The 26,613-nt window shown below is 38.5% G+C and overlaps 1 protein-coding gene across 4 annotated transcripts in view; it reads left to right on the top strand.

The window, feature by feature from the left end:
* bcas3 (BCAS3 microtubule associated cell migration factor) overlaps positions 1–26,613 on the top strand; it is a 502,994-nt gene that overhangs the window by 73,394 nt on the left and 402,987 nt on the right. For all 4 annotated transcript variants that reach the window (XM_022675301.2, XM_022675293.2, XM_022675283.2 and 1 more), the window contains exon 14: positions 24,496–24,629. In XM_022675301.2, coding sequence (XP_022531022.1) covers positions 24,496–24,629 — 134 coding nt within the window. The remainder of the gene's footprint in view (positions 1–24,495; positions 24,630–26,613) is intronic.

Below are 26,613 nucleotides of genomic sequence, written 5' to 3'. Positions count from 1 at the left end.
ATAATATACATTATTTTATTAGTGCCAAATTAGTGGTCTAAAAATGCCAACAATATCGTTTATCGCAATAATTTCTGGGACAAAATATCGTTTAAAAAAAAAAATGATCATGTCAGGCCCAGGTAGAGCTTAGATTCTCTGCCCGAACCCGACCTGACCCGAGCCCCGACCCGAAATTGGGTCGGTTCGGGCCGAGATTTCCCACCACATTCCTTGGGTCGGGTCGGGCTCCAGAAAATATTCTGGGATGTAGGAATCTGTTTTTTAATTATATTTTTATTTTTAAACAAAATAACGAAAACTGAAAGTGAAGCTAAACTAATTTATTTATAAGCGCTGTTTTCACTCCCGCAGTTGTACAGCGGGGGTGTTGTGCCGATTCTGTCCGCGAAGCAGGAGTCCGATTTAGCAGCGGATTCGGCACAAGCGCGGCGGCACCTCGCGGTCCGCGGTGTTAGTTGTAAGCGCTCGCGCTAGCCGCAAAATACGACAGAAAACACTGAGGGAGCTGCAGACTTATGTGTGGGACTAGAATATGAGCACGAGGAGATCAAAGAGAACCTTTACCTGTGAGTTGCTCACACCAGAACACGCAAATCTCTGTCTCTCACTCTCTTTCTCTCGCATGTGAACTCCTGCAGCACTGTGTTTAGCTGTTCTTAAAAATCATTTTAATGAAATAATAGTTCTATGCTTCTATGTTTCAGTGTTATTTAACATAATTCTGATTATATTTCGCTCATTCAATCAGCCCGAAAACAGCCAGTTTATGGTTCGGGTCGGGCTCGGGCTCGGGCAGAATGTGCACGGGCTCGGGCTGGGTCGGGTCGGATTTTTTGGGCCCAATCTAACCTCTAGGCCCAGGCTCACCCCTTCAGTGGACACTTATGAGTATGACCTGCAGTGACACATCTCTATTGTTTGATCCTCCACGTGTGAGAGTGTGCAGACAGCAGGTTATTGTTGCCTCTCAGACACAAAGCCCCGACACACAGCACCCATCCATCAGCTGCTTCTGCAGTGCTGAATCCCCCCGGCGCTGCGCGGGTCCAGTTTCACCTGTCAGAGATGAGAAGAATATGAAGTCATCCATGGCTTTAGAAGCTGTGGGTCAAGTGCATCGTTCATTATACATCATCATTTCTCTGATGTCACAACATGCTCGACATCACGGTCCTGCAGTATATGGAGTTTCATTCATCACATCACACTCAAAACCTCGAGCTTCGTCTGCAGGTTTATTACTGGAGATCCGTACAGAACTCATCATTTCGAGCTCTACGTAAAAGATAGTTGGCTTTAGCGATACAAAGGGAAATTATATTTATAAGACACTCTCCGGTGAAATGCCAGAATACATCACTTTATTCATTAATGTAATTAATACTCAGACAATTATCAGACTTAGACTGGAGTTTTTAGTGAACTAGGAAAATCTGCTTTATAGCTTTTAGCTACAGAACAGCAGTGAGCTGGAAATCACTACAGGAAACTCTAAAACTCTAAAACTCACCAAAGCTCACCGGTGTCACTCAGACCACCTGTACCTGTTTTACTTTTATTAATATTATTATTTAACTTATTATTCTGTTTAACTTACTTTGATTAGTTTCTTTTATTATTATTATTATTATTATTATTATTATTATTATTACTCTACTTATTATTATTTATGTATATATTGTATATTTATTTATTAGCATTTTTGTTGTACTATGCAACAAAAGTTTTTTTTTGTATTAATCTTTATCTTTTTTTTATCGTCTTAATTTTTCAATTAAACCAAGTATTATTTTTATTATTTTTAATTATTATTCTTATTCTATTTTTATTTTTATCTATTTTTTTATTTTATTTACTGTTATTTTAAAATGATTAAATGTAGTTTAAAAACAGTATTTTGTCAATCCCTCCATTTCTAAATGCTCGGCTTCTTTGAAAATAAGGATTGCCCGCAATGTACAGTACTGTGCAAAAGTTTTAGGCACCTGTGGGAATTTCAGTAAAAGAAATCTGAAAAAGCTTCTTATCTGTGCAATAAGTGTTTTACTGAGCTAATAAACAAACATTACAATAAATACAAACAGAAATTTTACTGTTTTTCTTAAAACATCTCCTAATCTCTCCTCCTCATCTGAGTTTAATAGAGTTATTTATTTCTAGTTCTCATCATATTAATCAACAGCTGGTTTGGTAAATTACTGGTAAATGTGGTAAATCACACTTTGTTCTTCAGCTCGGCTCACAGGATATTAATTACATACTTAGTTAAAAAATTAAATTCCTTGTTACATTTTACTGTATCAGTATTTATTTGCATCTGTTTAAATCGTATGTTTTTCACTCGTATTGCTGAGATAAAAGGATTAGTGTCATTTGCTTTGGTGCCTAAATCTTTTGCAGAGTACTGCACTTCCGAGTTAAAATAAATGTTGATTGATTGATTAATCTGATAAGCTCATATGCTCTCATAATATCGGACCGCCCTTGGCCTGACCTTGCGCTGTTTTGAGTCCTGAGAACACGTTCAGGTTCTGCAGGTACGTCATTGTGTTCTCCCCTCCGGAAATCCACCACAGCCGGCTCATTGTGTGGCGACTGTCACAGGTAGAGTGGCCGGCTAATAAGAAGGTGCTGAAAGCTTGTTTAAGCCCGTGCCCTTAGAGAGATCCTTCAAATACCTGTCCTTATTAACGCTGTGTGGGGAAACTCCATTCAGAACGGGTCATTTTCCAAACACAATGCCGTTCTCACAGCTTCACCTTCCTCCTCTGTTTTCTACACAAAGAGGACAGTTTATTTGGGGCTCTGCTTAAACCAGGCTTCATACGGGTGATTAAAATCCTGGAAAATACTTGAATTTTAACGTTTTTTTAGGCCTGGAAAGTGCTGAAATTTTGGAGAAAGTGCTTAAAAAATGCTTGAAATTCTAATAACATTTACTTTACAATAAAAAACTATCTGACTACATAAATTCGCTTAATTCACGTATAAGAATACATTTTTATTTTTAATAAATTTTTATTGAATTTTTAATTAAATAAAATGTAATTAATAAATTAATATTATTAATTTAATTTTTATTTTTTATTTTTTCTCCTTCTGCTATTACCAAACACAATTCTGATTGTGTTTATGTAAACATAATACCATCTCTTGCAGTGTGACAAATTAAATAAAAAAACAAATCAATAATTTTGAGTATATTTTGAATATATGTTTGTATAAATGCTCTCAACTCATCCTGAATTTGACATGTTGCAGTAACTCAATCAGCTTTATTAAATATATAGGGTAAACATACGATGAAGAACATTTATACTGTATTTAAATTGTGTGAAAATGACACAAATAAATACCCATAATTCCTGCTATTTACCTACTTAGAAGTATATTTTTTCTTAGTAGCATAGTTGCAGTGAAGTGTGGAGAATAGATTAGCGATATATTGATTATCGCTGAATTGCAGTTTTGAGAAATCACCATTATCATTACATATCATTTACAACAGCTGAAAGGTGCTGGAAAAACTTAAAACTTGAAAATGGGCCTTTAAAAGTGCTTGAATTTCATTTTGTAAAAGGTGTATGAACCCTGTTAAACATGCACGCCCCACGCCTCCCTTAATCTACCCAATACTCTTTCTTAGTGGGAGAGAATTTAAGTAAATAGATTTTTATCTCTTAAAAAAAGAGTTAAGGATGTATCATATGACCAGGAGATAAAGGCGATAAATGTGATATTCTGTGTCTTAACCTTAGTTTTCCCACAGCAGGGAAAAGTGGCCCAAATCCAGTTTTCTCACAAAATCTGCTGTTTTTTCAATGCAACCTATTTCCAGCATTTACCTAAACAGTTCACTCCACTATAACTGGCAAAAAAAAAGAGCAAAGCTTACCTACGCTTTCATCTTCTCAAGCATCAAAGGAGCCATCCATTAGCAAAAATCCATTAGCCAAAACTAGACAAAATATATGTAAATTGAGGTGTATATGTGTATATAAAGCAAAACAATCTGCCAATGGGGTTAGTCAATTTTGTATTGGTAAGATTTTTTTTAATAAGCAATTGAAGACTTAAATCAAGCAAAAAAAATATATAACATAAGAGTTAGAATAACTTGACCAGTGACTTTTTGTGTTTCTTTTAAATTGTTTAATTGGAAATGAGTTCAATTAAGTTCAATTTGTAATGAGTTCAATTATGTAAAATAATGAAAATTCTTAGTAAAATTGACTAAGATTTTTATTCCTAAAATAAGCAAAATAATCTTATTCTTACAATGCATATTAAAGACATTTTTTTTAGATAAAAATACCACTTATTGCCTTTACATTGAACGTTTAGTTCGACCAAATATGTATGTATGTATACTCTTTAATTCTGTTTATATCTGGTCACAGGATTATATTTGGATAATATGGCCAAGCCATATTAAAATTAGCAAACCCAGCACCCATTTAAAACTGATACAAATCCGATCACTTACGCTCCGAGTGGTCCAGCGGGCCAGTTCTTTTTAATTATTATTGCTTTTGGAGACTTTTTTAGGTGATTCAATCTGCCTGTAGATCACTGGTTCAAATCCCGGTCATGCAGCTTGCCATCAGCTGCCAGAGCCCTGAGAAAGCACACACCGTTGTCCTTGCTCTCTCTCTGGGTGGGTACAGTAAATCTTTCCCCTCATCACTCCTAGGGTGATGTGGATCAGCACAAGGCTGCGTCTGTGAGCTGATGTATCAGAACCGAGTCGCTGCGCTTTCCTCCGAGTGTTAGTGCTGTGATGCTACTCGGCAAAAAGGTTCAAAAAGAGGCGGAGTCTGACTTCACATGTGTCGGAGGAGGCGTGTGCTGGTCTTCTGGATCAGAATTAGCATATTCTATATATCACAGCAATTCAGTTTCAGTCTGATTAACTGGAGACGTATTGTTAATTTCACTATTAAGTGTAAATGCACTTGATTTGAACCTAATCAGCATATATCAGAGATTCTCCCAGTACAGCATGATTTCTCATTTTCTCATTCATTGCTCTGTGCCATTCATGGCTGTGTGGGGTCACATTAGAGCATGTTATGGAGGATGTATTGTTACCGGGGGTTAGAGTAGTGATTGTGTAAAGACTTCCTCTGCTCTCTTTGCTGTTGTAGATTCTGGTTTAGTAGAACAGAAACGTTTTTTATATTTACAGTGTGGAATAAGGATGTTTTGAGGAAAGGGCAGAAGGGCAAATACCTTTTTCCCCTCAAGGAAGTTCATTTTCACACGTGTACCTTTATATTCTGACCATTCTGTTACGGCCAACTCTATTATTAGAATATTGTACACAAGTCCTGGAAAGATTAGTATAAATAGTTAGTTCCCACCCTGCAGTGTGATTGGCTGAGAGGCATTCTATGAGTACCACTATCAGCCGGTAATGCACTATACTAATGGAAGCTCTCCACATATTACTCCACCACATAACGGTAACCTAGCAACGATGCAGCGCTTACAAGCCAAACAGCACAGCTAAAAACAAACAGAGCAGCAATGGAACTATTTTAACTGGCGGAGTTTTTATAACCAAACAGATCCTATTTTCTCCTCCTCTTTAACTCTTTAAAATCTTTCAATAAAGACTGATAATGGAACTGTGGTATAAATATATGGCAATAATACACTCGAGGTTTGTGCTATAATGTGTTTTTTTTTTATATTGGCACTGCTGTGCTGCAGTTGTAGGTACAAGGCCCTATTATTGCCTAAAATATATATTTTGATCAATGGATTTTTTCTCTAATTTTTCATAGCATAAAATCAAGTGAAAATCCAAATTTGTAAAAGTGTTTTGGGTTTTATATCTGTTAGTCTTTTACTAATACCCTTTAAAGAAAATTGAAATGTTTCATTGTTAGACAAGTAGTTCAGATAATATACTGAATGTGGTGAACAAGTTCATGTATCTGCTACTTTAGGACATTCACAGAACTATATATAAATATATATATAAATGTCCTGGGTAAATTAGATATTCTAAATCGCCCAGAAAATTGTCTACCCTAAAAAAACAAATTACCCCTGGTGTGTGAATGTGTGACACTATGCCTAGATATACTTATACACTATGTGCTAGATCAGCTCTTCATTGCCCGAAGCAGTCCTCCAGGTGGATGGTGGTTTCTGGTTGAGAGTAGGCTGTTTGCAATTGGCTACTGCTTCTTACTGGTGTGTGTTGAGAGTGTTTGCGGAATTTGATTGTAAGCGTCCTTGAGTGCCTTAAGTGGTAGAAAGGTTATAGGTATAAGTGTTATTGTAAGTAAGTAAGTAAGTTAGGGTTCTGAGGGAAAGTAAGTAAGGGTTATTAAAGGTACAGATATTTTTAAAATAACTGAAAATAATAATAAGTTGTCTCCTACATAGTGTCACATATGCTCTGTAAATAATTTTGTAACGGATAAAATGATTATCCAGAATATCATTTTGGTTTTGGTTTCCTAAACAGGGATTTATCTTAGTTAAAGATTTTTAAATTAAAAATCTCTATTCCAAAAAATAACAGCTCTGGAAAAAATGAAGAGAGCAGTAACATTTTGTCAAAATATTGTCTTATAGAGCATTTATTTGCAGAAAATTATAAATGGCTGAAATAACAAAAAAATGCAGAGCTTTCAGACCTCAAATAATGCAAAGAAATTAAGTTTTAAGAGTTCTGTTTTTTAATCACAGTTTTCATGCATCTTAGCATCATGTTCTCCTCCACCAGTCTTACACACTGCTTTTGGATAACTTTATGCTGCTTTACTCCTGGTGCAGAAATCTTCCTCTTGATTATATTCCAGAGGTTTTCAATTTGGTAAAATCAATGAAAAACATATTTTTTAGCTATAGATGATACCTTTACCTGAAGATTATTCACAGACAACTTTTTTTTTAAATGAACTCTACCTGTCCTTGGACCAGAGAGGCTGGTCTCTTGGGGGCGCTGTTGGTTAGCCTTTCAACCTCTGAACACCAAGGAGCCTTTGGCCTATTAACCTGTCTGGAGCAAAGTTGAGGAGGAGATAAAGCCGGGGTCTCAGCACTCTGCTGAACCACAAAGTGGTGACCATCAAGCGTGCAGCTCTTTCATGTTTCTTTCATGAGTCGACTCCCGAGCCGCTCCTGCTTTTATTTGGAAGTGTTGTTCTGAACCTGCACTCTGTGAATGAGATGAAGTCACCGCTGGTTAAATTGCAGTGTGTAATGTGACTAATCTAATCTGATTTAGAGAGCAGGCACAGCTGTGTGAAATTGTTCCTCCGGTGAAAGCTGCTGTGTTGTTTTCTGTAACTTTTTCTCGTTCTCATATTTTTTAGGCGGTTTAGGTGGTTTAGGCGGTGCTCGTTGACTCGGTTCCAGTGAGCTCTTAGCTGCTAGCATGCCCTTTTGTCCTGCGTCTCCTACTTCATGCCGAGAAATCTTTCGATAGCTTGGTTTATGAGGCAATGGGGGCTCTAAACTAAAAGTTCAAACTAAGCTTTATGTTAGCTTTATTCAGAAATAACAGAATGTACCTTCATCACTTTTTATTTTGTTTGCTTTAGACATTAATCGAAAGAACTGTTAAGATTTTCACTCTCTTTTTTTGTCTTATTTTTTTACAGAACTTCCAACAAAAAGAGTGATTTTGTGAACATTCCTCTGCTGTCGCTTCTCTGTCGTGCTCTGCGTAAATTTATGCAAAAAAAAAAGAGGGATAAACACAGGCAATATAAATAACACTTTGTATGAGGATAAAACCGTCAATACTCCGCAAAGACTAGGAGCAAATGAGCTTCTTTTAAATGCTTTAAATCATGTGGCTAGTACTCAGGTGATCTGCTTCCCTGGAAGTGTTTTTGAAATGTGCTGTGTAATGTTGGTATGTAGTGCATCCTGGGAAATGCAGTCCAGAGGATTATGTTGCATTCAGTGCCAGGCGTGACAATAACAGTGGGAACTATTGACTAATGAGTGCTACACTGCCCTCTAGAGGTTGAGGATTAAACACAACACAAAATGAACCACTGTTCTTCAATTCAGTTTTATTTTATTTATATAGTACTTTTTACAACAGAAGTTGTCACAAAGCAGCTTTACAGACAAAAACAGTTCCCCCCTTTTATGAGCAGCACCACAGAGATGCTAATTATTGTGGTAAAAACTCCTTTAAATTAAGAGGAAGAACCTTAGGAGCAACCAGGACTCGGGTCGACTTGATCAGTACAAAAAAATAAAAATTAACAAACAAATAACAGAATGAAACAACAGAACAGAGCGATAATGTGAGCTATAGTTAATTGACTTAAAGCTAATGTAACAGGTACTAATTTATGAATGTAAAAATGTGATAGATCAGTACCTGTTTCTACATTATCCATATCTCTCCATTATGTGCCTATCAATATGAAAAGGTGATGGGCACATAATTGATAATGAAGAGCTATGGCTAATCTTTCATCAATCCTGGCGTGTGAACTAATAAATAAAAATCTATACTGTGTTTTTGAAAATCGAAACAGTATTGAAAAACGAAATATTGAGATACTCCAATATATTGATATATTCTCACACCCCTGAACGCCATGCTGGCCTTTAGCGTATTCCGGAAAGTGACGCTAACGCTGCCGTGCTAACCGCAGCTTCCTCTGGAGTGGCTTGATTTTGGCTAAAGAGAAAAACCCCAGAAAAGTCGAGCTTAAAACAATGCAGCGGCATGACACCGAGTAAAAGCCGAAATGTATGCGTTGGACACACAACAGAAGGGTGAGGATAGAAAACGTGGGCCGCTGGAGTTGCTGGCAGTCGCTTTGTGGTGTCGGACGATCTATTCATAGGTGTGTAATTAAAGGATACGGCGGCGAGTCGAGTGCCGCGTCCACCTCGGCCTGTACATCCTTTTCCCTCACTGCTGCCTGGCCTGAGTTCAGGGAAGTGACTGCCAGACCTGAGTGAATAGACCGTGAATAGACCGCTGGTTTGTGGGCGGTTGTAGCGAGGCTGGAGGTGGGTATTATGGGCTGTTAGTGTGTGCACTCTGAGTGTGGACAGGCCCTGTGGCCCCTGAGACCTGCTGTAATTCCACTCAATCACGCTACTGATAAGCATCAAGGAATCTGCTCTTCCATGGTAGACTGCTTTAGCATAACTACCTCTATGTTTGCGCTACTGTTATAGGAGTTCTGTTTATACTTCTACTGCCACTCCCTCTTTAATCACCTAACCCTATACACTATTGCACTATTGTCTTGTGTCTCTTCTCTCACATATATACAGGGGTTGGACAATGAAACTGAAACACCCGTCATCATTTTAGTGTGGGGTTTTAGGTTTCACAGCTAAATTGGAGCATAAATTGCTGGCCAATCTTCATTAATTGCACACTATTGCACCAGTAAGAGCATGTATGAGGGTGTGAAGGTTCAATTAGCAGGGTAAGAGCACAGTTTTGCTCAAAATATGAGAAAATATTGCAATGCACACAACATTATGGGTGACATACCAGAGTTCAAAAGAGGACAAATTTTTGGTGCATTGTCGTCTTTCTGGAGCATCTGTGACCAAGACAGCAAGTCTTTGTGATGCATCAAGAGCCACGGTATCCAGGGTAATGTCAGCATACCACCAAGAAGGACCAACCACATCCAACAGGATTAACTGTGGACGCTGTAAGAGGAAGCTGTCTGAAAGGGATGTTCGGGTGCTAACCCGGATTGTATCCAAAAAACATAAAACCACGGCTGATCAAATCACGCAGAATTCAATGTGCACCTCAACTCTCCTGTTTCCACCAGCTGCTTCAGTTTCATTGTCCGACCCCTGTATAATGTTGGTGTTGCAGAAGTCATGGTGGAATACATGTATCGTAAAGCGTCCAGTCTCTTCACACAGAGCTGGAATTAGTGCTGCATGTGACCTCCTCTGCTTCAGGGCTTGGCCCGGTTTTTGGAGTCCAGAATCTGTCTAATTTGTTAAGGTGTGTGGGGTTTAATAGGACTGAGCTGAGGATCAGATTTCCATTTTGTGCAGAGCCTGAACACAGCAGGACAATCAGGAGGGATTAAAGACCCGGGCTGAGAAGTTGCCCTTTTATGCACATTGCCAGCAGGGAGCTGGGCATTAGTGAAATTCGCTGTGGAGCATGAGTTCTATTTTATAAAGTTATTATGAAATCTGATGATCTGCGTTTTGTTTTTTTTTTTGTTATTTTTGATCTCTTATGTGCTTTCCCACCAGATAAGTGAATGTAGCACATGAGCTGTTAAAATACTGTTCAGTAATGAATTGCTTTTTCTTTTTTCTCCCAGATCACAGATGTTGTCCTGTGACAGGTTTTATTTTTGCGTTTTATTTGTAGCCTCGCAGCTCAACTACATGCACAACACATTACATTAGGTTCACATTAAATGTAGACTAATGTAATTCTTTGGGTGGCTTTTGTCCTTTTAAAAACATGTTTCTTTTAGCATTAAATCTAAAGATTATTACTGATTGTTGCCTGTTTGGGTAAAAATGGGTATTTTTTTTTAGGGATATCCTGGTCTTATTCAGTGACTTGGGAATAAGACAGATCCAACCATATTTTAATTGATTAAGTATTGTCTATCATATTTCTTTTAAGGTCTTCAAAGCACTACCAGGTGTTCTTAAGGTGTTTATAACAGAGACTAACAAAAAGTAGAGAGGGCGAGGCAAAAATCGGTAGGCAGACACAAAAATAAGTCCATAACAAAGGCAAAAATCTATCTAGATTTAATACTCTGTGAGGGAGAGAGAAAACAGAGGGGTATTTATACAAGATAGACTAGGTGCAAACAATCAATAACTGGGGGAGCGGGAACTCGAAATGGGTAATTTTTAGGGATATTCTGGTCGTATCCAGTCACTTGGGATAAAAACAGGTCCAAGCATATTTAAATTGATCAGGTATTGGTTATAAGGTGTTCAAAGCACCACCTGATGTCCTCAATGTGTTTATAACAGACACTATTGTCTGTTCAGCAACGGAAAAACAAAAAGTAGTCTAAAACAAAAACAAGTCGATAACAAAGGCAATAAACAAAGTACATTCTTTGTAGAAGACCTATCTTACTACATTCAATACTCTGTGAGGGACAGAGAAAACAGAGGTATTTATACTAGGCAGACTAGGTGCAGACAATCAGTAACTGGGGGAGCGGGAACACCGTAGCGTCACATGATCAGCAGAGTCAGGGAAGTCCAGTGTGAGTGCATGCTGGGAATTGGAGACTTTGTTGTGAATTTCAGCATAGCATAACTAATAGTACATTAACTAATAGAAAATAACATTTACTCTTAACCTAAATACATCAGTTGGACAGAAACTGTAACCAAAAATAGTGATTTTACCAAAAATAAAGTGATTTAACTTCAGTATGAATCATCAGCAGAACTTCTTATCTAACCTGTGTGGCTGTATTATTTTATTCAGACAACTAAAAGGATTGGATTGGATCTGAATGTAGATCTGAAGTGGAACATCCATATTTTTTCCATTGTTCTGTGTGGTTGTGCTTGAGATGAATTGTATTCTATTGTATTGTCTTGTTAAAAATAGAAAAAATGGATATGTTAAGGCAGCATGGATAAGTTACAGGTTTTTAAAATAGTAGTTTTGTCTTTATAATATATATAAAAGTTGTAATTCCTTCATATATAAGAGGATCCAACAGACAGTATCCCTAGAGTTGAATATATTCAATTTTATTCAAGCCAACTGTTTGTCCAAGAAACTGTAAAGCTGTGTTTGGAGCTGCTCTTTTTTTATGGTGTTTCCATAGAGGTGGTAAAAGCATGGTCCTGGGAAGGCAGTACTTCAGCTCTTAGCCATAAAAACCACAAAGATCTCAAATGTTTTACCCTCAGAGTTTCAGTGGAACCCACACGCTCTCTGGAGCCGAATGAAGTCATTCCAGAGCCTCTTTTAACGCATCCTCTCAGTTTCTTCCTTGTTTATACAGGAAGGACTGGCTGTGTGGGTCTTATTTGTGCTAACAGCTTCATGTCTCCACACTCTGCGTCTCTCTGTCCGCCGGTTTTTATCGGTCAGGCTCTGGGTTGGGTTGAAATAGTGCTGGGCTGTACGGCCAAAAATATATATCACAGTATTTTTTTAATATTCTGACGTTTTCACGGTATATCACGGTATTATTATTATTTTTTTTTTTGCATGACTGGGCTTTAATACAATATAGGAGTTTAATACTATATAATATGTGAGTTTCTGTACTGTTAGGAGTATATATATATATATATATATATATATATATATATATATATATATATATATATAAAACACCAAGGCTTTAAATATTAAGACTTTGCTTACTATTGGGTTTACTTTGTCACAAATCAGACTTTTTTATTATCAGAAAAACAACTCTAAGAATATTAACAATAGACCTTAATAGGGCTGCAGCTATTGATTATAATCAATTGTAATCGAGTACTCTACTGAAAAATCGATTTAATTAATCAAGTAATCAGATAAATCAGATAAAAACATATGTTTGCTTAAAGAGTAATTAAAAATACACTAGAGAAAACAAGACTTACTAAAGAATCACCAATTGATTTCCTTTTTTAGATTTTTTTGCTCAGCTAACTTTAACATATATTTATTTAACTTAACTCTTCAGCACTGTGTTTACTGTGTACATAAAGCCTGTATTAAGTCTAGAACTTGTCTATGTTTTTATAAACTAACCACAAACACATTATACAGTATTAATAATAATCGTCGCTCCACAGCGCTGTTGTTCTGTTATTAAGGTACAATTATGTTTTTCTCATTGATTTGTTAAAAGTTATATTAACCTTCTCTCGGCTTCACCGCTGACATGTCCCCAGCTAGGCCTGTTCAGCATTAAAACACGCTGTCCAGCATAAAATGTTATTTTTGCCTTTTCCCCGCGCCGCTTTCAAATATGCTAAGCGCTAAGTGCATTGTCACATTAAAAGAGCGATTTTTTTTATTTTTATTAAATAAACGATAACTCAAGGCACAGAAAATTACACATTCAATTTTTTTAAATCGAGTAACTTGAATTACTCAAGTAATCGTTTTACCCCAGACCAACTTTAAAATAACATCCTTTACAAAATATGAAAAAATGTTTTTAATAGTTCCATAGGCACTATAAATGGACATAAAATGCTCAATGTTTAAGTATTCAAAGAGATATTTCTCAAAAGCTTAAGTAAGTGCACAAGTAAAACACAAGTTTAATATCAATTTACTATATGTTATTCCTGAAGCATTACAGTAGGCACTACAGTATTTAAATCAGCCACAATTCCCTTCTTTCTCCAGTTACCAAATACATTCAAATCATCCTTCAAGCTACAGTGTTAATATATTTAAAGGGCTGTAGTTATTGCTGTATTTTACTGTGATAAAAACACTCATACAGCAGAAACAGCAGCAGGAGCTGTTCAGATTTCTCTGCAGGACGGAGCTAAACCAGAGTTTGACTCCTCTCTGACGGTTCTGTTCTTCACGGCGCTCCGCAGCGCCCTCTAGCGATGTGGCAGTATTAGAGAAATGCATTCCAGTTCAAGTTCACCCTGCGGGAAAACCTCCCAGCACTAGGTTGAACCATATATATATATATATATATATGTATATAAGTATGGACAGGACGTCCCCATTCACACTTATTACGACGTTTTGAAGCCAAAATATGAGCAAAATGGAAGCTGCCATCTTGCGTGCTCTCGCGCAGTAAAGGCAGATTGGAGGCAGAACTGGCGTGGCAGAGGTGGGAGGCGGGGCCATGTGACTTGCTTAAACCCCGCCCTCCACCTTAGTTACTCTTTGCGTTTCACCGTCATTTTCACCAAACAATTTATTCAACGTAGCTCACCTAGTTAGCTAGCATTAAATAGCTAATGCTAGGTTAAAAACCTCACCTAGATACTAAAATTAAAGAGAAGAAGAAAGTATGAATACTAACGAATATTTACTTACTGAAAAAACTGCAGAGAACGTTTCCCTGAGGCTCTGTTTTACTTCAGAAATGTCATTTTTAACAGTAAAATCCGAATATCAGAAAGATCTGACTGTGAGCTCCGCGACTGAGCCACAGTGGCGGTACACGTTCTCACGCTCTCAGACAACCTGTCAATCAACTTGTCCTCAGCTGTCAATCACTACATCGCCACACCCCTTCAAATATCACGGAGATTGCAGAATGTACAGAACTTCCATAAAAATTCCTGGATGTGTAATTTTAGATTAAAGATTCCGCCATCTTTCATTTAGTTTAATGGAAATAGGCGGGGTTAAAAGTTGGAGCCAGCCACCAGAGGGCGTAGGAGACATAGTGGCTTCACTTTTCAACCCCTGTCGTGCTGTCCATACTTACATAGTCTATGGCAGGAGTGTCCAATTTTTTTTTGTTGGGGGCCAGAAGGAGAAATCTATTTGAAGTCACGGCCCACAGACTCTGTAATAAAACAAATAATGAAATATACCCCTTTAAATAATACATTTTCCTGATTACTTTCATTTTTATTTACTATCTTTATCTTTGACAGTGTTGTGTAAACTAAGATTTTTCAAATTGATGTTTCATTTCATGATGTCTCTTAATATTAAACTACTTAATTATGGCAACTTTTAGACTCTTTGCCCCATTTTTCTGCGCTAGAAATGAGCACTCTCTCCGCTTTTAGACTCTTTGGCCCGTTTTTCTGCGCTAAAACTGCGAAGCCTCTCCGCTTTTAGACTCTTTGGCCCGTTTTTCTGCGCTATAACTGCGCACTCTCTCCGCTTTTAGACTCTTTGGCCCGTTTCTGACACCTAGCGTTCAAACTTTGAATCTCACATTATAAAACCTGCTTAACAGCGGGCCAACTTTCATTCTATGTCTAAAATACCTCGCCGGCCGCTCCACAAAAGGAAACGGGCCGCAAATGGCCCGCGGGCCGTAGTTTGAACACCCCTGGTCTATGGGTTGAACCATCAGACACGTCTTCTTTCCCAATCTAAAATGAATCAGCCATTGTCCAGTAAGAACCTCCAGCTGAATGGTTTTAGTGTTGAAGCGGCGCGGAGAACTCTGAAACCTGATCCGCTGTGGCGAATGTTTCAGGGGATTAATTAGTTAACAGAACACTCTGAGAAAGAAAAGAGAACATTTAGATGAAACGAGATTATCATCTACTGTCTGTCTGCCGAAAAAGGATTACGCTTTTCATCCTCTCCCTTCTGTTATCTGGAGATTGAGGTTTTACCAGTTTGTTTTTTAGGCTTTTAAAAATCACACAAAAGGCTGTATTAGGCCGGCTTTAAGCCTTCGCGGGAGAATGTCCTTTTTTTTACTCAACCTGACGAGCGCTGGGTGGTGAAGCTGTGAATACTCATGGTCTTAAAGCATGGATGGATGGATGGTTGGATGTTCTTGAGAAGCATGCCTAATGCTCTTCGTACACTATGTACATACGACTTTAAAAAAAAGACTCTCAAAAGACTTTAAACAGACTAAAATCTAAAATCCTCTCATCAAAAGACAAAACTCATTTTTACTCCCTTTTTAAGATTTTGCAAAGACTGGGTATCACCATTTTTGCAAGACTGCACCTAGATTCTTTCTGATATTATTTCCCATCATGCTTCTGGTGGAGTTCCCCTCCCCAATCTCTGTGGTGGAAGCACAAAGGGAGCGTAGGCAGAGGAAGTTTAAACTGAGAAAATAGATTTATCGCCATCATTACGTCACACTAAAAGACAAACTAGAGAGGTCCTTCCTACCATCCCAGATTAAGAGTAAGTCCTCACTACATGTGTGACTGTGGCATCAGATAGGATCAAACATGTTCATGTCTACTCCAGGAAATTAAAGAGTGTCCTGATGATCTGTTTCAGGTTTTTAGGAAGCTCTAGGTCAAAATTGTGGATGAGAGTTTATAGTTAAGAGTAGAGCTGCAACTAATGATCATTTTGGTAATCGACTAATCTGCTGATTATTTTTTTAATTAGTCAACAATTATTTCTGCCATGTCCTCCATCTCGAAAAACAATAGAAACAGCTGAACATGAGGTTTAAAAGGCATTTAAAAATATCTAGATTTTGTTTAAACGTGGGAAATACTAAATTTAGAAGGTAAATATATAATCTGTTGTGTTTGGGCACTTTCTGGAAACACACACTGAGTTGAATTTAAACTGTTTGAGTGAGCCATTTACCCATATCCCATTAATAATAATAATAATAATAATAATAATACATTTTATTTATATATCGCTTTTCAAGATTCTCAAAGACGCTTTCGACATCACACTTCTGTCCCCAGCACTTTGTGTAATTAAGTGTAATAAGTACTTTAACAAATTAATGATTAGTCGACACTGCAATTAGTTTTTTAGAAATGGAGGACATGGCATAAATAATTGCTGACTAATCGACTAATCAAAAAAATAATCAGCAGATTAGTCGATTACTCAACAATTATTTCTGCCATTTCCTCCATCTCTTAAAGCGATAGAAACAGCTGATCATGAGGTTTAAAAGGCATTTAAATATCTAGATTTTGTTTAAACGTGGGAAATACTAAATTTAGTAAGTAAATATGTAATCTGTTGTGTTTGGGCACTTTTGGAAACACACTAAGTTGAATTTAAACTGTGTGAACAAGCTGTTTACCCATCTCCTATTTCGCTTCTGTCCCCAGCACTTTGTGTAATGCAGTACTTTTACAAGTTTACGGTTAGTCGACAATGAAATTTTGTAGACGACAAATTTAAAAATGATTCTACATTATCGATTATATCGACTCATGTTATGATTATTTTTTCGATTAGTCGATTAATCAACGATTATTTCTGCCATGTCCTCAATCTCTGAAAATAATAGAAACAGTTGAACATAAAAGGTTTTTAAATGTCTAGATTTTGTTAAAACGTGGGAAGTACTACATTTAGTGAGTAAATATGTAATGTGTTGTGTTTGGGCACTTTTGGAGACCCCAATAGGTTGAGTATAACCTGTATAATTGAGCCATTTACTCATTTACCCCAGCACTTTGTGTAATTTAGTACTTTTACAAGTTTACGGTTAGTCGACAATTAAATTTTTAGTCTCAAATTTAAATATTAATCGACATTGTCGATTATATCGACTAATCGTTGCAGCCCTACAACCAGGCCACAGAGTCCTGTGAGCGTCCTTTCCGTTCCCGTGTGGAATCTGCTGCAGTCATCTCCACTGCCCACAGCGCAGGAAACTGCATTACATGCGCCCGTCTCTCTGTGCAGCGTCTGCACGCTCCACCGGGTCCTGATCTCTCCGCCTCTCCGTCCTCCACAGCCACCAACCACCAGAATCAAAGCCGCCTCCAGCCCGGGATCAAACAGCACAGCTTTCAGAAGTTTTCACTCAGTCTGTGAAAGATTAACAGGTTATTGACTGCATGGCGACCCTCGCCGCTGCCCTGCGCCGCTGCCGGGTGTTATCTGATGCGGGGAGTGAGGGCGGCCTCTGGGCTGAGAAAGTGTTGCTTGCTTTAGGCCTGAGTGGACGGCTTTGATGTAAAGCTGGAGCTTCTTTATTGCTGTACTCGAGCGTGTGTGTGTTCCACAGCTTTCATAAACACCTCCGTAACCGTAGCACACAGGGAGATAGCGCCCAGAGGACACCCACGTGAACACCCACGTGAAAACCCACGTGAACTAATTTTCCTTATAAATAAAATGCCACAAAATGGCATGCGCCAGCCAAATACAGCTTTCAGCTTCAAATAAATCAAACTAAAACTCTTTGCTTCTTTTGGAAGTCACCCCTCTACAAAGGTGCGACACAGAGGAGTATGTTTTGGCTGGGGTTTATATAAGGTAGTGCACAGGTGCAGCTTGTTGGCACTCATCAATACCCACTCAAACACTCAAACACACTTCTGTTACAACAGTGCAACCAGGCCCGCAGACAATACTTGATGATAGTGCTGGGCGATATGACCAAAAATGCATAATGCATGATATTTTGCAAGATTCTGTCCATTTTCATGGTATATAACTATTTATTATTATTATTATTATTATTATTATTATTATTATTTATTTATAGTTTTTTACATGACTCTATAATATGACTCTTTAATATAGGTTTCTGACTTACTGTACTGTTAGGAGTGCATACGGTTCTGATATACTGTATGTTTGAACAGTATATAAAATGAACATTGTTGTTTTATACTACAAACTATGGACAACATTTCACCCAAATTACAAATAAAAATATTGTCATTTAGAGCATTTATTTGCAGTTTTTTTTTCCAGATCTGTATACAGCTTTTATTACTAATGGGTATACTTGTTCTGCAAAGTTACACAATATATGAAGAAATTAGCTTTAACACTGCTTCCTTTATAAAACTATTTCAAATAAGTCTTTAAAAAGATATTTCTCGAAGACTCTAATGCACAAGTAAGACACAAGTTTAATATTTAAAATATATTATTATTGAAGCCTTTAGAGGCACTAAAGTATTTAAGCAGCTGTTTATCAATTTATCAAAATTCACAATTAAATATACATTCAGATTAGTGTGCATCAATATTATCCTTTAGACTACAGTATTAATATATTTAAAAGGGCTATAGTTACTCATAAACGCGAGGTAACTGCATGTCCTCCATCCACATCGTTGGGCACGTGTTTGTAAGCGTGAGCTCGTGTGTAAAGCTGTGCTCCTCAGTCCAGCACTGTTTAGCAGTGCAGATATTTCCAGTTACAGCTGAATTCACACTTTTAATCCCAGAAAAACAAACGCTCTTATTTACCTTTTAAAAAGCATTTAAATGCTGATTAAAGGGACGATTACTGTTGTTCTGCTGTTTTCCTTGGGTTTTGAGAGCTCAACACTGACGCAGCTCTTGATTGGTCCGGACTCGAGACAGCACGTGGGTGGGGGCGGGGCTGGTGATGCCATGGGCCCTGCATTGATTAATATTGCATTATATATTGTCTAAAAAAACATTTTCAATGTAAAATTTAACATTTTTTCCAGTATCGTGCAACCCTATATGGTGGTATGTGAAAAATGCATATGGCGGTTCTAAATTTCCCTCTGGTATACCGTATGAACCAGTATACCGCCCAACACTACGTGAGAACGATTGACGCTGTTTACAGTATTTATCACTCACTTTATCTTCACTTTGTCTTTGCTGTAGGACAGTTGTTCCTCTGAGGTTTTTCCACACACGTTTTCATTTGAGATTTCCCTGTTTTCTCAGAGGTTTCAGACAAGTGTTGTTGATTAAAAATGGAGGTTTTTGTTTCAACTCTTTGTACTGCCAAACAGGGAACTGTCCGTGCCGGCCAGGCTGCTGACATCACTCTGCAGCCATCCGGCACAGTGAATCGGACACTTTTGAGATGAAACATCCACACTGTGTTAATGGGATTTAGCAGATGGTTTGTGTTTGCTGACTGGCCTGCGAAAACAACAAAAAGATGCGGAATCAAAATGGAGAGGAAAAGGGTCGCCGTGGCTTTAGGATTGCAGTGCTGCGTTCGAATCCTGAGCCAATTAAACATGGGATACATCGAGGGGTAGATGGTGCACTCAACATCCCTCCCAACATCTCAACATCACTCCTATTGAGGTGCTTCTGTTGGCTGATCGATGAGAGATTGGGATCTGGCACTTTCCTATTAGAGCATTGGATGCTTGGGATTCTGCATTGGTGATAGTCAGAAAAAAGGGAAGCGATTATTAACTTTTTATTGGAGGAGATCTTAATGTAGGAAGCATTGCATTGCAAGCGATTGGGGGGGGGGGGGGTGTCTAAGGCCCAATCCCGTTTCACCCCTTGGCGCTACCCCTTCTTTTTAAGAGTAACACTTCTCCTAAGAATTGGGAAACCCTTTAAGCACTGATACGTCATCCGGAGCGCTAAAGTTCAGTAACCAAGCTGCTGCTGCTGATTAACTGTAGTTAACTTTAGGGTTTATTTTATTGTATGTCTTCAGAAATGGGGGAGATGCTGCAGATATGAATTATTATTGTCCATTCCTTACTTCCTCTCTGATAAGGAGCTGAAATTAGCTTTGATTAGCTTTTATTTTTATAGATTTTATTTTTCCATTTCACTTAAAAATGATGAGTTTCTTTCATTTTACGAAATTGAAAACCTCTGGAATATAATTAAGAGGAAAATGAATGATCACAAACCATCAAACCACCAAACTGAACTGCTTGAATTCTTTTCATTTTTGCACCAGGAGTAAAGCAGCATAAAGTTATCCAAAAGCAGTGTGTAAGACTGGTGGAGGAGAACATGATGCCAAGATGCGTGAAAAAAAAAAACTGTGATTAAAAACCACCAGGGTTATTCCACCAAATATTGTATAGTAATATTTCTGAACTTTTAAAACTTTATGAATATGAGCTTTTTTTTCTTTGCGTTATTTGATTTGTGGTCTCTTCATTTGTTCCAAAGCTGTATGTAACTCGAGTATAACTCAAACAGCAATGGTGGCTGTCAGTAGGTCAGTAACTTGCCCTAGTAGTAGCTTTCCCCAGCAGCGTACAACACAGCAAAGACGCAGTTCTTATATATACCCACTTCTATGGGTTTTTTTTTATTTTTACGTTTTTTTTTTTACCCAGTGCTGGCGAGTGTGTCCGTGCATGTGCGCCGCTTTCCGCCCGGCCAGCGTTTCTCCAGAAAGTCGTAAATAACACTTTTTAGCCTGGGGGATGAGGTGTTATAAATAGGACGTGTCAAGAGTTGCTCAAACGTCTCAGGTTCCTGAAATTTTACAGTGGCTTACCAGCACCGAAAAGTCCACTTTTTAATTTAGCTTCCCGCGGGCTAACCAACTGACGCCTCTCCGCGAGGCTCTGTATTTCAACAAGGCCGCAAAAGCCCCAGCGCCGGGTTTCCAGTCTCCGCTGGATTTTGGAGAACAGAGTGTACCATCAGCAAACTCGTGTCCCAGCCTGGAGCCGGCCAAGCCTCATCTGTCAGAGCCGGGGCGAGAGAGGGAGGGAGGGAGCGAGTGCGAGGGTGAGCGAGAGAGGAAGCTCCCAGATAAACATACCGCAGCGCCTAAACTCCTAATCACTCCGTGCTTCCGTTTCCAGCCTCTATAATTAGAAGGCCATCTTTTCCATGTATTCCCAGTTGACGCAAATGCTTCTTGTGGCTTGGCACCTCGTTTGGGGCGTGGGTTAGTTTATGGCCGGCCCGTAGCTTGGTTTAGTCTTCTGATACAGCATAAATAGCTAACCGCTGCTTAATTCTTACTGTCTGACTCTGTTTTTCTTGTTCATGTGAGCAATCTCTGCATGACCCTTCCTCCTCCAACAGCCCCCCTCACTTCCCTGCTTAGCTCGCCACCCAATGCGGTGGTGCAGAGCGCAGCGGCAGCGGCATTGGGCGCAGCGGCGCAGCAGTGGCATAGGGCTAAAGCAGCTGCAGCTCTGAAGTGTGAACACAAGGATGCCAGAAGCGTATGTTGGCTAGATGAGCTCATCCAGCACTTTTGCTATTTCTGTGATCATTCATTTCACCCCTATTGCAGCACGTGTCCTTTTTTTAATGCGTTCCCATTTCGCCTCCACTTTTTCTTTTTTCTTTATTTGTCAAACCTCTTTATAAAAACCTCTAATTACAACCTTCTGGAACCTCAGCATTAAAGGCTGAGCGTTGGAAAAATGGCTAATTATTGTCGTGTTAAATTATGATCGCGAGATTTAGACGCAGAAGCTGAGATTCTTTAGTTTTTTGGAGTTTTTGAGAGAGTGTTTCTGGTGTTTCCACTTTGTCTTTGGAAAAAAACAGCCCCGACAGTTTCTCGGGCTGTTTTTAGAATGATGTTATGTTGTAAGCGGACTTGTATTTCCACGGGCATCGAGTTTAGATTCGGGTCTGTTCTGGTGTGGTTTGCTAAGTGTGTTGTTTACAGTAAGAGTCTATACTTTCTGTAGTTCGACTAACTTCAAATAAGAGTGAAAGAATGAAAGGCTCTGTCATCAGAGGTTCCACATGGGTTCTCCTGCGGTCGTGTTTAAAACAGATCCGCATAACGGATCCCGGCGTGCGGTTCTTCGTAGAATACAAATTGCAGTGCAGTGGACGCAGAACACGACTGCCATTTACAGCCCTGTAAGCTCATCTCTTGCTCATGTTTACCCACAGGGTGCCGTGTAGGTCCCTTCCATTTTCTCTGAAGTTTTTTTTATTTTATTGTTTTATGTTGTCTCAGATTTTTAACCCTTTACACTCTGTGACTTTCATTATACCCTAAGGATAAATATAAAAATAATCTGTAAACTATGTTATTTTGTACAATTAGGTCGTTTTTACACCTGTAGTTGTGAAAGTTTCTATGTAGCGCCTCTTCCTCTGTTTGGTTTGTTTTCACACAGGCATACAATAAACCTAAACACACCAAAATGCGCACCAATTAAACATGCAGGAACAAAAAAGGAAATATAGTGAGAAGATTCTCTGTTGCAGTGTGAATATCTGTATATCTGTGAAGAGTGAAGCTGATTTTACACACAACACTGAACGCTAAATTTACTGCAGCACTTTTAAATACTTAAGTGTTTTTAATGGAACGGAGTCACGTTGCTGTGAGCAGTGAAAGCAGCACATACAGCTCTTAGTGTGTAAACAGCATGGAGCAGCAGCAGAGACTGTGTTTGTTCATAGCTGTGATAATTATTATCTAGCTAAAATATCAGATTAAACTGCACCTTATCAGCAGTTTAGCTCAAATAAAAGGAGTATATTTGATATCTGGGTCAGATCAAGAACAGATCAGGTTTTCACCACAAGTCAATGTAATCGGCATTGACAATTATTAATAACTGTCGACTCCAAATGTTCATTGTTGACTAAATGTTGATTAGTAGCACTACATAAAGTGTAGTAATGTGCTCACTCACACACTTTACCCTCAATCGGACAAATAATCATCTGTAAAAATAAATCCTTAGTTTCAGCCCTACTGTTTTTTACTATTGTTTTTTGTCATTTATATACAGTACTGCTCTGAACTGTTCACTCTCAGCCATATCCACTTCTTCGATATGTGCAATATACTGTAATTTAGAGTTAACAGAGACTTCAAATATTGCTAAAACTGCTACTGAAAACCTTACTCACTGCTGTTCTCCATTTCCTTTTTTGAGTTTTTGCAAGTTGGTTTGATGTAAAAGTAGCATGCATTCAATTTGGCAATTTGCATATGTATTGGATTTCAATACCACATGAAGTTTCAATTTAGGTTTGGGCAGCTTTTTACCTGCAGTGTCAATATAGCCTAAATGTTAACCTGCACAAGCTAACGTCACACTAAGAGACGAATTAGAGAGGTCCATCCTATATACCGGTCACGTCTTTTGTTTTTGCCGGATTAAATTTCTTGTATTATACTATAAAGAAAATAAAATAAAACATTTCTGTGCCTCTCCAAGTCCTGCCAGATCATGACAATCAGACAATCAGTATGGAAAAATCGTATTTTTTAGCATTTTGGTATTAAAACTCTGTATTTCTAAGAACCAGAACTGATTAGCAGAACAAAATTCAAATAATACCAAACCCTACCACTGAGCATGATGAGTGGAAATGTGATTATTGTGATTCGATTTTAGATAACTAGATAACTAAAGTGCCCATTAACTTATTGTGCTCATCTTCTCACTTTTTTAAACTACATGGCCTGCATGAATATACTACCTACTGACAAATATATAAAAACTATACTGGAGATTTCTTCCTTTCTCTGTTGGATGTAAGTTAGACAGGGCTATATTCGAAAATATATTTGGTCACAACAAAATAACATTAACATAAAATTACTATATATAAATATATATAATATAATAAAATAAAGAATATAATAAAATGTATTACTACATACCATATCATGATACTATGATAATGAACCTTTGTTGGGCCGGTGTCACGGCTCATACGAGCTGCGGAAAATTTTCCTTTTTTTTTTGGTCCCACTTTATAATAAGTGTTGCTAAGTACTATGTAGTTACACGGTAACAAGCCATGTAACTACAATGTAACTACTGATGAAGTACACATTGTTACAGATTATCTACAGAGGTACAGGTTATGTAGGTGTGAGTGTACTTACACAAGTGGAAGAGTAAGTGTACTTACACATGTAACAAATGTGTGTGTATGTACACATGTGTAATAGTGTGTGTGATAAGTTGAGTACAGATATATTGGGTACACACACGTTGTAACACTGGTACACATGTGTACTTACACAAGTCAAAATTAACCTTAATACACATGTGTAATTACATAACCTGTTCCTCTGTAGTTAATCTGTAACAATGTGTACTTCATCAGTAGTAACACTGTAGTTACATGGATTGTTACAGTGTAACTACACAGTACTTAGCGACACTTATTATAAAGTATAATAATACTGATGTTAACTGAAGTACTCTCTCTCTCTCTTTCTCTCTTCTTTCTTTGCTGTACAGGTATGTTGTTGGTGACCGCTGATGCTCTAGGACACGATTTCCATGTATTTCAAGTCCTGACTCACCCGTGGGCCTCTTCCCAGAGTGCAGTTCATCACCTGTACACCCTGCACAGAGGAGAAACTGAGGCTAAGGTAAGAGGCTGTTTTTTATATTTGTGTTATACAGGAAGGTTAATGTAGGATGTTCTAGAACAGTCAGGAACCTAAAACTCACCCGGAGAGGTCAGAACGTTAACTTAGCTTGCTGCTAGCTTTATAACTGGATATTTAAAAACATGAGTGAATGTTTGATTGACATGACGTAAAAAAGCTTGGTACTATGTTCAGCAACTATGCTCATCTATGTTTTGCTATGTTGCCACCATCTACTCGCTTACGTTATAAAAATGGTAGGAAACTGCATAGTTTTACTGTTTACTCACAGACAGGTTACAGGTTTATTCCCTGTATTATTGTGAGGGGACAGTAATAATAGTGTAGTGTGGTTTAGGTCTGGCAGACTAGATTATTTTTATACTGTATTATAATATATCAGAGTATAGAGAGAGAGAGAGAGAGAGAGAGAGAGGAAGAGTGGAAGAGTGGAAGAGTGGAAGACTGCGACAGTGAGCGAGAGAAGGAGAGACAATATGAAGGAGAGGAAGACTGCGAGAGTGAGTGAAGGAGAGAGAAAGAGAGGAACACGGTTAGAATGAGCGAGAGAGAAAGAGAACGAGAGGAAGACTGTAAGAGTGAGCGAGAGAAGACGTGAGAGTGAAGAAGAAAGAGAGGAAGACTGAGAGAGAGAGAGAGAGATGGGGAGAGAGAGAGAGAGGAAGACTGCGAGAGTGAGAGAGAGAAGGAGAGAGAATGAGGGAGAAGGAGAGAAAGACAAGAGAGGAAGATGGCGATAGAAAGAGAGTGAGAGTGAGGGAGAGAAAGAAATAGAGGAAGACTGCGAGAGTGAGCAAGAGAGAAAAAATGAGAGGAAGACTGCGAGAGTGAGTGAGAAAGAGAGAACGAGGGGAAGACTGCGAGAGAGAGAACGAGAGGAAGACTGCGAGAGAGAGCAAGAGAGAGAACAAGAGAAAGATTGCGAGAGAAAGAGAGAGAACGAGAGGGAGACTGCGAGAGTGAGCAAGAGAGAGAACGAGAGAAAGATTACGAGAGGGAGACTGCGAGAGTGAGCAAGAGAAAGAGAGAGTAAGAGAGAAAGAGAGCGAGAGTGAGTGAGTGAGAGGAAAACTGCGAGATTGAGAAGAGAGAAAGAGAGAGAGTCAGAGAGAGAACGAGAGGAAGACAGCGCGAGAGAGCGGGTGAAGGAGAGGTGTTTTTACTGCACTGTGCACGCGGTCAACATTTGCCACATTTATTCCTGTTTCATGCAAAGTATCAAAAACAGGTACTGAATTTTTTACATCGTTCAGTACTGAGACATTTCAGTCGGTGACTTTTGGTATTGAATTTCATGTGTTTAAATTTACCATTTGAAACCATATATATATTTTTATTAATGGGTAATCTACAGTTTCAGTAGATAAAGGGTCTGCATGCAAAGGGCAAGTGGATTGGCTAATCTTCTGACCTTCCTCCTTCACTCATGCATATATATTTATATATAAATATATATACTCATGCATGTTATTTCCTTTAGCATGACTGCAGAAATGTTACCTTTCTGAACTCTTTTAATCATTAGCTTAATGCTTTAGAGTCTCTGAGGGCCACCCATAGCTGTTTATGGAGGCTGTGTTCATGGATGGCTGGAAAAGTGCAGTTTGAACATGCTTTTCATCCTCTGTGGATTCCTTTGTGTTTTCTAAATACTGTCAGGAGACGTAACTGTGAGCGCTGAGGAGCTCTACTACACAGAGCAGAGCTCGCCCTGCTGCTAATCGCTCTCTGGCTCTTTACTCTGCAGCGCTGCTGTGTGAGAGAAGAGAGAGAGTCAGGCTGCCTCTAATTGATCTGAAGTATGATGTAGAACCTGACTACCGTTAGCTCTGTTAGGTCCACCACAAGAAGACAAGTGGACGCGGTATTCAGTGCTCTTCTCCAAACAGCTTCTGATAAGAACAGGAAGGTTAGGAACCATTAGGATGATGGCCTCTTCATGCAAACAATCAAAGCGTATAGC

The sequence above is a fragment of the Astyanax mexicanus genome, chromosome 18 (assembly GCF_023375975.1).
Source record: "Astyanax mexicanus isolate ESR-SI-001 chromosome 18, AstMex3_surface, whole genome shotgun sequence".
NCBI classification, from domain to species: Eukaryota; Metazoa; Chordata; class Actinopteri; order Characiformes; family Acestrorhamphidae; genus Astyanax; species Astyanax mexicanus.
The sequence above is the reverse complement of the archived record's forward strand: the minus strand, read 5'-3'. Positions and strand labels throughout refer to the sequence as shown.